The sequence below is a fragment of the Phalacrocorax aristotelis genome, chromosome 7, assembly GCF_949628215.1.
Source record: "Phalacrocorax aristotelis chromosome 7, bGulAri2.1, whole genome shotgun sequence".
In the NCBI taxonomy this organism is placed as follows: domain Eukaryota; kingdom Metazoa; phylum Chordata; class Aves; order Suliformes; family Phalacrocoracidae; genus Phalacrocorax; species Phalacrocorax aristotelis.
This window is the reverse complement of record NC_134282.1, coordinates 45,717,123-45,730,765: the sequence shown is the minus strand read 5'-3', so window position 1 is coordinate 45,730,765 and position 13,643 is coordinate 45,717,123. Positions and strand designations below refer to the sequence as shown.

General features: G+C 43.0%; 1 protein-coding gene across 2 annotated transcripts in view; it reads left to right on the top strand.

The window, feature by feature from the left end:
• Positions 1-13,643, top strand: part of CEMIP (cell migration inducing hyaluronidase 1) — a 112,388-nt gene that overhangs the window by 74,144 nt on the left and 24,601 nt on the right. For both annotated transcript variants that reach the window (XM_075100529.1, XM_075100527.1), the window contains exons 12-13: positions 7,467-7,642; positions 8,222-8,431. In XM_075100529.1, the coding sequence (XP_074956630.1) occupies positions 7,467-7,642; positions 8,222-8,431 (386 nt within the window). The remainder of the gene's footprint in view (positions 1-7,466; positions 7,643-8,221; positions 8,432-13,643) is intronic.

Below are 13,643 nucleotides of genomic sequence, written 5' to 3'. Positions count from 1 at the left end.
GTTCTATATTTTTCTTGAGCAACTTTTGAGCTATTGGAAAAACTGTACCAGACTAGTATGATATCATCACCTTCATATCATGAAGATGATCTTGGAAGATCATCAATAAAAATAAAGATGACATAGGAGTATTTCTCTTAGGCTTCCCATAATCTAATAGATCTGTGAAATTAATGTAATTACATTTGTCTTCTGCAGCAATGGCAACTAAGTTAGTTTAAGGAAATGAACAAAGGGTTAAAAACAACAGAAAACTTCATGTAAATTTCAAGTAAAGAAGCAGCGGAAACACTTGTTAAAGTAATTGTGCTCTTGGTCTCTGGTTACTCTTTAGGAGAATTAGGACATTCCTGTTATTACCACAAATGACATGAATGTCAGGGCCAAAGTCTGCCCTTACTTATATCCAGGCAACTCCATTGACGTCAATGGGATTTCACTGATTATATAAATCAAGGCAAAATCTGGTCCAGTAGTAAAAATCACATCCAACTTCCTTTTAACAAAAGCACATTCACACTAGAAAATAAAATAATCTGCCTAATTTTAAGTTCAGTCTAGATGAAATAAAACCTGGGCAAGGCCGAGATCTCCCCTGTCTTCAGGAGCCAGGAGGTGCCTGAACTGCTCTATGCCTGGCCACGGTGTAACTTCATCCGTTCTGCTGTGCCATGACATGCAGTCAGCCAGAATAAGGAGCACTAATGAGCCGGGGGTGGGTGCTCTCCCTGCCTCCTCCCCTCCATGATGCCTGCAGCTGCCTGCAGCCTGCACAGCTCTCCCTGCCCTGCCAGGCAGGCAGCAGTACCATGGTGGAGGGGTTTGATACGTGCTCATCGCTGGAGGGGCTGAATGCCACTGCGCTGAGTTCTGGGCTCACACTGAAACCTGTGTGTGCACAGGTATGCATGTAGAAATCACCCATAATCAAGTGCTGACTTTGATGAAACTTGTTGGGATTCAGTTAATTACCTGTGAGACTTCCACCCCACTGCTAGATAGGGCTTTACTTGTCCCAGCGGCTCAAACATTGTGGCAAGCAGTGGGCTGGCCTCTAGCCTTAGCACAGGTGAGCAGCGCCTGCACAGACTGTGCTTGCACAGCTGCGTTAGGTTCTCAACTGCATACAGAAGACATTTGTCATAAACATCTGCCTGCCTTTCCCTATGTGAGATATTCAAGATTGCTTTGCTCTTCTGAGAAAGGACTCCCACACAGATACATCTACATACAGGATCTTGGAGGGATGTCATTTGTGGTAAGTGGAATGGCCTAATTCTCCAAAGAGCTTTAGTCTACTAGCTGAGAAATCCAAAAGTCTGCCCTTTGAAAGACAAATGATAAAACCATTCCTACCCGTGATGGTTTATTTCCCTTTTAATCTTTTTTTTTTCCTTTCTTTTTTTTTTTTTTTAAACAAAACGGAAATGTCATGTCTGAACTACTTAAGAGTCTCTTTGTTTAAAAAAAGGCAGAAAACCTCTGCTTTGTGGACAGACAATTTGGTGTGGCAGCCACGTGGCATACCAAGGTTTAATTATAATTGATGATCTCATCGTTTAATAATATTTTAATAGACATGGTTTAGTGTATTGTGCCAAATAAGTCAAACTCATTAGTTAGCTCATGTCCTATTTATATTTGATATTTCCTGCTGAAAACTCACACTTGCTGTACTTGCTAGAAATGGATTGATTAGCTTGAACAGCTTGAGCGCATTAATACTCATTGCCATCAGGTTTCAGTAGGATTTCGATGTCTAACTGTGGACTTCTCCAAATCTCAGTGTAGTAAGTGAGGGAGGGCACCCAGCTACTGATCTTTTGCACTCCTTTATTGGAGCAATTACACTAACGTCAAGACCGCAGTTCCATGAGTAAGCAATCCTCCCATGAGAGGACTCGGCTCTGCAGGTCCTGCGTCCTGCAGGAAAGGTTGCTCACTTAAATGGGACTTTTTTCTTCACTTACCTCCTTTGTTAAACTTTTTTTCACTTGTCATTTTTGTGCCTAGATTATTTTCTCTGTGGGAACAGAGTAAAACTGTTTGATCTTCCAACTTCACAAGGTTTGGGGAGGGACAACAGTCCAGGGCAGAGGGAGGGAGGAGGAAGGAAGGAAGGAAGGAAGGGTTGTGGTTTTATGATAGAACTGGATAGTAGGAAAGATCAAGTATTTTGCCTAGTTTCCCTGGGAAACAAGTCTTATCTGCATCTTGGTTGCTCTGTATGAAGTTACTACTAATGCTGATAAGTTTCATCATGGAACAAAAATGATGAAACGCTCTTTTATGCTCTTATATGCTCTTGATAAAGCATGAAAAAACTCTTTGTGCCTGGCATAATTACTCCTTAGTCCACATACTGGTGCATCTATGATTACAAGCACACATAGCTTAAATCCTGCTTATTGGGTTGTGAATACTAGAGGGAGATGGAGTTTACTGTAATCTTGTTCATGCAGAGAACTTTAAATTAAAAATGTAAATACATAGTTGTCTAACAACTCACAGCCTGTGTCAACATTCATCTTGTGCTGTAAGGGTGAGAGAAGTTACTCCACTATCAAAATTCAGCTACTTTTAGTGATTTAGGGGATTCTGTTTAGAAGGTCGGCATCATTTTGTCTGGAACTTGCCAGAAACTCTTCTTTTAAGGCAAACCTGGTGCTTGAGGGCTGGGCAGGAAATGTCGTTAAATGGCCCTTTCTAAGTCTTTCAGCGCTCGCTCTTCTACCTTTGGGCATTGCCTTGAAGCAGCATTGAAAGAAACATACTCAAGTTTAAATAACAGTCTAGAAGGGTTGAGTTTGGGCCTGATTTAAGTGTGGATTTGATTTGTTTGTCCACCAGACCTGCTTAATCTTCCCATTCCAGCTGCAAGAACTTAGATGTCAGGATAAGGAGAGGAAAAACCTGGAAGGTCAGAGAGGGAAACCTGGCATTTACAGAAGTATGTCAGTAGATCGCCTGGTAGCTGCTGCATAAAGAGGGCATGAGGTGGGATGGGAGTGGTCTTAGGAAAGAGTGTGACACTGCCATTGGGATAAAATACAGATAGACCTTGCAGAGACCCCAGTGCTCAGTTAAAGCCAGCACAAGCAGATGCACTGCCATCAGACCACATCAATCCTCCCGTTGCATCTATCTGCAGCAGTAAGATCCACTAATTTCAGCCTTGAAACCAGCTACAAAGGCTTCAATCCAACATAGCATTTAAGTCTACACTTAAACATGAACTCAAGTCTCTTCACACTCCTACAGTGGAGGGTGTATTTCTGACCTTTGCGGGACACCATGCAGGACAGGACCATGAAGGAGAAAAGGGATGAAGGGCTATAAGAGGATGAATTACCCAGCAGGAAACTGTCACAAGAAGGCTTAGTTAGCTCTGAACTACTTATAAAGTTTCATCCTTTCTGCTGTATGTCTTTTTACTGGAAACTTAGTTCTCCATGTAAAAGTTATAACTCAGAGTAATATTTATTTGTTAAGACAGCAGGTTGTACTGCGTGACTCAGGAAGCTGGTCAGCTCACTCAAACCAGGCCTACGGATGCAATAGCAAGCCACATCAAGATAATTCAGAATAATGAGGATTTGACAGGATGCCTGTGTGAACATTTGTTGGTTACTAAACATAAGCAATAGGGGCATTACCACCAGTGATGACAAATGTTTGACGAAAATGCTAAATCTGACAGAAGTCTGGGTTGGGACCTACAATGAGTACTGATTTTTAAAGGGGGCCTTAAGGATTCACCTTCACTGAACTATGTGGGTTGAACAGACAAGTTTGTGTTTAGCATTTCCTTTAGAAACTCTTGTTTAGGAAACATTAAAAGACTGTTAGTGAGAAGGTCTTAGTCTTAGAGAGCCAAAGGAGAACAAAAGACCCTTTGGAGAAAAAAAAAGAAATCCAGGAGCATCTTAGCTCCCACTTTATCTTCACCAAACCCAGACCTTCAAGTGCCTGTTTCACTTCTGAAAGGGAGATTTAGAAGTTTGAGTCATTTAGAGCCAAGGCATTTTCAGGAATGCATGAGTGTACCTGGGAGGGTTTTCAGAGACATCTGTGTAACTTGCCAGAGCTGAGCACTCTTCCACATCTGTAGCAGCTGAAATAGTTTTAGAATTCCACCCTTCTAAGGTTTGATAAGGCCTGAGACTCAGGTTTTATGGCTAGGTTCAAGTATGGCAGGTTTTCCTGGAGCTTGGAAAGACTCTGCTTTGAATTGCTATGTTGACATAAGCATGCCCTTGATCATCTATGTTTATCTTAATGCATACTTTCTTTTAATAATTACCTTGTCCTTAGCAACAACTGGTGACATTAATAGTCACTGTCTTGAGTAATAAGCATGGAAATGTGTTCATATTTTGCTGAATCAAGACTTCTACCAGGCAAGCCCACACATACAAGTTGTTGTTCCCTGTGAATTTACATTTTGGAGTAACTGGAGGCACCGGTATGACAAACAGAGCAGCAAACCCAGGGTGTTTTTCCTAGTCCATCACACAGGTCTGTTGTGACAAGACATAATCTGTGTCACTGCAAGGCTTTGTTTGGTTTAGATTATAACATGACACAAGCCTGGCTTGCTTGCAAGGCAACATCGGTCCATGAGGGATGCAGCAAGACTGAGCCCAAAGGAGGGGAGAGGGTGAAGCAGTGACCACTGGGTTTGTTAGCGATTGGGCAATCACAGGCATCGGCTTTAGTGTTGAAGCAGCAGACACATTCATCCCACATTCAAAGCACAGTGTTACCTTTCTTAGTATCAAACCACTTCAGTGCTTGTTTGCAAACCCCTGACTTGGGTTTGTTCATGGTCAGTGCTCAGGGTCTCAGATATTGTGGCTGCTCCCTGGGAAGGCTCCGTGTTCTTGCTGTGAGCCGCAGCCTAACTTCAAATTTGCAGCTCCGCAGAGTAAGACACTCCCGTGCCCATGTGAACTCCCTGAACTCATCATGGAACAGCCTCTTTTGTTTTTTTTTTTTTTCATGCCATCACTAAACATGCCCCAGCAGCTCCCTGGAAGTGCCACGCATCTATAAATGCACTTTGTGGTGCTCCCGGCCCCATGGGAAATGCCTGGTGCTGGTTTCCAGCAGGCATTTACAGCACCTGAGGGCTCCCATGCCAGGGTCTGTCTTCCACAAGCCATTTCAGGAGCACGGCCCCATTGCCATGGAGAGCTTGAATTTCTGGCTGCCTCAAGGAGAGGCTTGTTTTTCAAAACTCTGTTAAAGGAGGTATTATTCCAAATCCACTCTTACATTGGAAGAGAGTTGCTTTCTATCTCCCCTTTTATCTCCAAACAAGTCAAGTCAGCAAAAGCATGAAGTTGAAAACATGCACCCAAGAAGTTATATTTAGAAACTGGTTAGTCCGTATTTAACATTCCTGTCAGTGCTTACACTATTTTGCATGTCTGGACTGGTGTTAAATTAAATTAAATACATGCAAGCATGACATTTATTATTCTAGAGCTCAGCACATGAATAACAAAACTGCCTATCTAATTTCACTGCCACAAATCCTGGAGATGTGGCTTGAAACAGGATGTTCTTATGATTATCTGAACTTCTTCCTGCATTTCAGTAAATCAAGGAAGGGTCACCTCTGGGGGAAACTGAAAAATAACAGCCTAAAAACAGTTCCATAACGAGAAGCTGTGTTGCTTAGCAGATGCACTCAAGGGCCCAGCACAGAGTACCCTTGTGTGGAGGACACTCACTGCAGTGGCTTTTTAATATATGTGAATAAGGGAAGCAAAGCAGCTTTTTGGTCAGGCTGGGTCTGGTTTTGGCCACACACCTGGTGAGGCTCATGGGCTTCAGGGCAACAACATGGGGAAGCCCAGCACTTTTCTAGGGAGGCAACTGCAAACATGGGTGAGGTGCAAACCCTCAGCCCCTTGTAGCCCCTTGTAGCCCCTTGTTTCTGAGCCTGAGCACAGAGCGCGGAGGAGCCTTGTCTCCTCACCACAGCCCCAGGTAAAAGCATTCACCCGTCCTGCCATTGCCACTCCTCTAGTTAACAGCTAGTGTTTTTTCACATGCTCACACTATTTTGAAGATGGAGGTGCCAAACCAGAGGGCACACATAGCGGTGCGAACCCTATCCCACAACACAGCTGTCTCAGGGCAAGGCAGAGCACTCACTCTTCCCAAATCCCAATATAACGATCAAACTACACTGCTTCCAGCTCCAGGAGAAAAAGGGAGTGAATGGTGCTTTCTTATCTTTGTTATAAAGTCAAAGCATCATGTTTTGGTTAAAAACAAGACTGTTTCAATGTTCAAAATCCTCCCCTCGACTTGGCACCTCTGCTTAAGCATGAAGTGCTTCACAGCAATAGCCAGGCTTTAGGCTCGCCATTTGTTTCTAATTACTGCTTTGAATCATTCCATTGAAATTAAATACATGCAAGTATAGCATTCCTTAAAAGTTCAGTGTTTACTTAAAGAGTTTATTACTTATTTTTACTGGAATAATGCAGAATGTAGTCAGTAAGATGAACCTTTTCCCATCTGCATTCTCTGCAGAAAGCTGTGGAAAGAAGGAGGGAGTATGAATATGTTTGAATGAAATTACAGCAAAGAGATTATTTTGTTTTCTAGACTGCCTGGACTTCACCCCTTTCTGGTCCAGCCAGGGAAAGCTTTCTGTGCTTTTAACCTCTCCATGGAGCCAGGTGCGTGTGTGGAGGAGGTTATGAGCAACGCGGCTTGGGAAAGGGAGATGTGGCATGGGGTAAATGGACAATCCTTTCAACTCTGAGTACACCAGGGCATAGGGAAGCATTGAAAGCAAGTTGGAGACATGCAGGCAGATCTAAAATTGAGAGGTTTGGAAGGGCAGGCAGCGGGAGGTTTTGCAGCCCACAAGCTGGATGAGGGGTTGCAATTGTTCCAAGCCACAATTTCAGCAAGACTTTCTGCCCAGTCCTCTCCTTGCTTAGATTAACAGCCATGGCATTAGCAGGATCAGACTGATGCTTGCCCATGAGTAGTGCTGTGGGATCTAAGCAGCTCCCAGCGTCTCGCTATAGGAAATGCTGTGCTAACCGTGGGGATTTAGACTCTTCGGTAGCTACATCATCAGTTTTCTTTGTATTGGATGTTCCTACATGGCTGATTGTAATCTGAAGTAAAAAGATTTTGAATGATTGCAGTCCCTTTTCAAGGTAGGAAATGTGTTTTGTCTAACAGACTGTTGGTTTAACTCCCCAGATAAATCAAGCAACTTAAGACCAAAAAATTCCACTTCCTCTGTTGCAAATATCTCAGCAAGACCTTGGGTGACACCTGTGCTCCAGCCTTCCCTCCTTTAAGGAGTCGGCCAACAGTTTTTGCTGACTCAATTACTCCTTTCATTATCACACCAACCCCACCACAGGAAGCACAAGGGGAAGCCAGCAGTGTTGGCAGAGTAACCCTGAAACTGGATCTTGTTCCTTTAGGGAAAGCAACATACCTCCATATTGGCGAAGTCGTTGATGGTGTTGACATGCGGGCCGAAGTGGGGCTGCTGAGCCGCAATGTCGTGGTGATGGGCGAGATGGAGGGGCGGTGCTATGAGTACAGCAGCAAGTTATGCTCCTTCTTTGATTTTGACACCTTTGGGGGACACATCAAGGTATCCCTCTCCTTGCACTTTCCTCCTCCCAGTCATACCTTCACATACCAAGGAAGTCAGGACACAGGAAGGGAAAAAATCCCTCATGTCAGCTACTAAGCAAACAGCCTTTCCCCACAGTACAGCAGATCCATCCCAGTGCTTCTGCCTGTCCTTTGGTTTTGAAGTGCACCTCATGCCCCTGAAGACATTGCTTAGCCAGCCAAGCTGGTGCTCAACCCACCCAAGATACAGTCTCCATGTCCTAGTCCCAGTTTTCCCCAGATTCTGGTGGTACTCAGCCTGGGGAGTTCAATTTGAGCCCAGCTGACTGAAACTCATGGAAAACACTAAATGCAAATTGTTTTCCTTCCAGAATGAAGATAAATGTAGCCGCGGCAGCAGTGGTGGGATCAAAGAGCAACCATGGTCCTCTTAGCCGCCATGACCCTCTTTCCCTCACTCTGCAGTCATACACTCCCTTCCACACAGTAAATCTTTCTAGCAGATGCAGTGCAACCCTTCCTATTCCTGTATTCCCTTTCCTGGTTACCTTTAACAGTCTTTTATGTTTCTTGACTGATGTTCTGTTGTCTCCAGATTGGTCTTGATTTTAAGGCTACCCATATTGAAGGTCTAGAACTGAAATACATGGGCCAGCAGACAATGGGACATTACCCAATTCATTTCCATATGGCTGGAGATGTGGATGAGAAAGGAGGCTACAACCCTCCAACATACGTGAAGGATGTCTCCATCCACCATACCTTCTCCCGCTGCGTCACAGTCCATGGATCCAATGGTTTACTGGTAAGAAGCACCAATGTCTACCGTAGACATGAAGGCACCAGTCAAAAAATTTTTCTCGTAGCATGAATACAGTTTAATTATTGCAGGACGATGTGTTTTATTGTTAGAGCTAGTGTCTGACTCTTCCCACCATGGATATATATTCCCGGGGTATTTCAACCTGAATTAAAAAGGAGGCAGCCAATGTGGCACTGTAGGGTGTGCATGACTCAGAGTGGGCAGAGCTTTTGTCTGTGTGCAGCGATGTCTGCAGGCCAGCCCTTCTCTAATGAGTAGTTGGATCTATCTGTAGACAGAGAGCCTGCTATTTAAAGAGGATAATCAGAAGGTTTAAGTGTTCTTCATCTTCCCTGTAATAGAGGTTTGGGTTTGCAATGCCATTCACACATTAAGCACTCAAAGCTCTGATTTGTCAGACTTGCCCTCCAAAACGAGAAATCCTTTAGGATAAATCTATAAAATGACTTATGCTTACCAGACAAGTTGCAGCACACCAGAGATGGTAAGAACACATTCAGATTCTCCCCAGATGTAGGGGTGCTGCCTTCTTTGGGGTAAGGATGCAGAGGGGAAACACTACCTTGCTGAGCGTCCTGGAGACTGGCACATAACCCCAAAAGGCTTTCCTCACTTCTTTTTACCCATATTCAGGAAATGTGCAGAAATCTGTCCCAAAAGCAGAGCTGCTAAAGGTGTGAAGTTAAAATCAGGTTCGATTAGACAACTTTTCCCCGAGTATCAGCTCAAATATAAAGTCTTGAAATTACAAGATTTCTGTAGGCAAAGGACTCTCACCCATTCAGTGAGATGGCAGTGTATTCCGAAAGGAAAAAAGTCTATCAGAGCCCCAAGAGGAGCATTTATACAGTCGAGAGTCCTACTATGACAGAGAAGACATATCATTGACAGTTGTAACCTAGACGGTCACTGTGCATTAGGAGTTCATATCCATACCACTGTCCTAAAGTTACCGTACCATCTCATAGTAGAATCCATTTACCTTAATACTTTTCCTTTCCTTTCCCAGACTTATTGGGGAATAGCATTTGCTTTCAACACCTAGCTAAGACATGATTTTTGCCCTTTAGTTGCTGATTAATACTTCCTCCTTTACTGACTCAAGCACAGGGAAGGCTTCATCTTACAGTCTTCGTTTTGGAAAGGACTACAGGCTACAACCCCTAAAAGTGGCAATGACAGAAGGGAAAGTCACAGGCGTAATTAAAATGCACAGAAATTGAAGAGAGGGCATTAAAATTGTAGCTCCAAAAGCAGAGCAGCTTTTATCTGCTATTTATGAATCTGGGGTTTTGGTTTTGACCTTTATCCTTCTAAGTTTATAACATGATCCTAAAAACCTACTAAGTGAACACAGCTTCTGAAGAAAAAAGGACATTCTACTACATAAATTATATAAGGCATTCAGGGTTATATGGCACCTTCCCAATTCGAAGTCGTCAGTACAGAGGCTCATTATACAATTAATGTGCAGAGTGGAATCATAGAATCATAGAATCGTTAAGGTTGGAAAAGACCTCTAGGATCATCAAGTCCAACCGTCAACCCAACACCCCAAGGCCTCCTAAACCGTGTCCCCAAGTGCCAAATCTACACGTTTCTTGAACTCCTCCAGGGATGGGGACTCCACCACCTCTCTGGGCAGCCTGTTCCAATGCCTGGCCACTCCTTCAGTGCAGCGTTGTGGGATTCATGTGTCACACCATCATGGGCTGTTACCAATGGCGCCATAAACACATTCTCTGGCTGCACAGAGGTAGCACAGTTGTTGATGTGCTGCAGGTCAGCTGAAGCCCTGCTTCTAGCCCTAATGTGAAATCTTCATTCCCTATTGATTAATACTTGCCAAACCAAATATCCAGAGCCTGGTATTTTTCTTATCGGTCAGACATATAGGTACATATAGAACATTTGGAAATAGTTCTGTCTCTTGTGCTTTCTCCAGGTGACAGCTGTTCCATGGAGGATCAATGGCATAGGGATCCACGCGCTCAGGGTTTTCTAGCCAAGATTGCATAATGAAATTTAGACAGGCTGATGTAGCTGATGAAAGTAGTTTGATTCTCTTACTGTTACTCAACAGCCACAATTCCCTAAATGAATGTGCTTTGTCTCCATGACAAGGCACTCGAGAAATCTTAGAATTTAAAATGTATAATCTGAAACTTTAGTCAAGAATTCAGTCTCTGTTAACTATAGTTTATCAAAATGTGTAAATACTAAACTCTACTGATAATATTAACCTTTTTTTTATTTTAACTGTGTAACTATTGCTGACAGCTGAAAAGAAAGCCCCAGAGAATAAAGCAATCTGACAAAGTTTGTTCAGTTGCATCATAGAAGACATGCTCCAAATGTTGCATCACTTAAATGTTGTTTCATTGCTCTGTGATAGACATCTGTAGTCAAGCAGCTCCATGCCTTGATTCATCAGGTGATCCCACCACAATCTCCTCATCTGCTTTCCGACTCTATTTTCCTTCCTTTCCTCTTCCTTCTTTTCCAGATGTATTCACAAACACACACATGGATCTCTGATGAGTACAATGATTATTCTATACACTTCCTCGTTGCCTATTATCTTCTTACTTATGCAGTACTACCTGTTTCTGCATGCATGAACACCACTTGTGCAAACAGCGATGTGCTCTGTCTTTCCTCAGCTAACATTCATGCCCTCTGAGATCAGGTATATCCAAAGCATACTTTGCTGAGGGACAATTTGCCTTGATGATGTGTACCAACCACACTTTGGAAACAGACAGGCAAAACATCTAGCTGGGCTATTAAACCTCAGCACAGCACAGCATTTAGTTATGTCCTTAACATCAGGCCATTGATTTCAAAGAGTATCTGTGCAAATGCTTTAACAAGTGGGAGAGGGGCATCAGTTCTTTTTAATTGTCATTAAAACAAGATGGTAATTTACACACAGACTTCCCTGCTTGCTTTGCTATCGCTTTTCTCATGTCACTTCAGAGATACTCATATGGAAAATACTAGGAGAAAAAGTGTCCAGTTATTCCTGATGAAAGAAATGTTTTCCTATGGGTCTGTACAGTGCGCTGTCACTATCTCAACTGTGGCTCACTTCCATTGATGGGCTATTTTGCACTTGTCTACAAGTTCATATTCACTAGGAGGCACAGAGGGTCCTTCTGGAAACAAATCTGTATAAATTCTTTTCTCACCATAATAATTGTTTGAAAATGCAATAATTACCTGATGTTTTCTTTAATGTATTGGCCATAAAACCACCTCGTTATGCCACTGCAATCCCAGGGGTGAAACTGTGCTCCAGTTCCCACTCTTTCCACTGGATCCTAGTGTGCAAGCTAAAATAGAAACAGCCATTGGGGAGGTAAATTAAATGGAGGTCAATAAACAGTCTGGCAGAATCCAAGGGAGAGCTGTACTTCATGGAATAAGAGGCTGTGCTATCTAACTGCTTTACTGGCATCTGCTTTTGGTAATCCAGCTGTACTACACAGCAGTCGTTTTACCATGAAGGGCATTATCTGGCCATAAATTACTCATGGTTAAAGTAAGATTATAGACTATTAGAAAGGTTTTAATCAAATAAAAAATTAAATCCATTGGAAGTGATTTTGGAACAAGCATCATATTTGCTATCCAAGCATTTCAGTACTGCCCTTGCACATGAAAACCTGCACAGGAACCTAAATCAGAGATGACCAAGAGATGAGATATGGGGAAAGTAATTAATCAAATGGAGGGTGGCAAATACATTAGGGACCAGGTCCCTGGCTGATAACTCTGTGTTGTTCCGTGGGCTTTCAGAGATTAGCTAGGAGAACAATGGGTGTTGGCTGGCTCTGAGCCACTCTGCCAGTGCGCACTCCTCTCCCTGCTTCACTTCTCTCACTGTACTGGGGGTGTGTTCCCTTGCGATGTTACTCCCCATGCACAGAGGTGGGTTTTGCCACAGCTACGGCCTGGTCAGTATAGATTTTCATGACCCAGTCCTAGTGCTGTGCTGTGCTGCCTGGAAAGATATATGGTCATACAAGTGGCTAACATTTCTCTATCTCTTTCCGTCATCTAAATGTTGCAGCACCATTACTTACGTGTCTTTCCAATATTACTGTTGTGTGAGAAAAAGCTAATAGGTTTAATTGGCAGTTTCTGTGCAATTCTGCCATCTCTGTGGTAAAAAGACTTTCTCTACATTTTTGAAACTTCTGAAGATAGCTCACTGTCCTGAAATGTTCTTCTATCCTGTAAACCTTTACAATTACAAGGCCGGAACAGCTCATTCTTCCAAGGAAGAACAGTTCAGTCTAGTGCGTGCATTTTACGCCTAAATAAAAGAGCCTCGACCTTGCAAAAGCTATCATCTAATTAGATCAGGGAAGTTAGCAGTAAATTTCAGTGAGGTAACTCGAAGGAATGCACCACTTTGCAGGTCATTTTAGCTGTGTTTAATTTACTGTGATGACTCGCGTTCAGAGATTTGAGTATTTACACTGGAGCATGGTAATACATAATAGATGTGTATGCAGATGTAAGCTTGTAATAGATTTGGCAAGCAAAGTGTTCTTATGTGAAAACATATTTGTAATCATTTCAACACTAGTCCTGAGATTTTATTTGAAATTGGTGCTCCTTGCCTTGAGAATGAGCCATGAAAATGACTCGGGAGTCTCAGGATTGTTTACAAAAGTAATTCAGGGGCTTGAGCACCCAGGTCTTTCAATGACACCATAAAGAATAGGTCTTCTATGCAATTTAATACTGTCTTTTGCCCCTTGGCAATTTCTGTTTCATCAGATGCATTTGTAGGTATCAGGCTAAGCTTTACCAGGAAGGTTTCCTAAGTCAAAGGTGGTTGATGGGTGGTGGCTGATGTGAAGAGCAAGGAGATAGCCAGCACTTCACCTGGCCAGTGGAGACCTGAAATTAATTTTCCATATCCCAGACATATCCACTAACAACTACTTGTTGGGCATAGTGTGTCTGAGGGTTGTTGTTTCCCAGCCAGTCCTAGCCTTAGGCTTTGAATTCACGTTTCTGCTCCTGAAATTGTTTTCTCAGATCTTTCAGTGGGGTGATGGGTATTGTTCTGTCCAACACAACGGTGTCCTGATGTTAACAGCATTCAAACCAAAACCAGAACAGCACTTATTAACACCAGCTGATTTGTCTTGGGGTCAAGTAAAGCTTCTGTCAACAA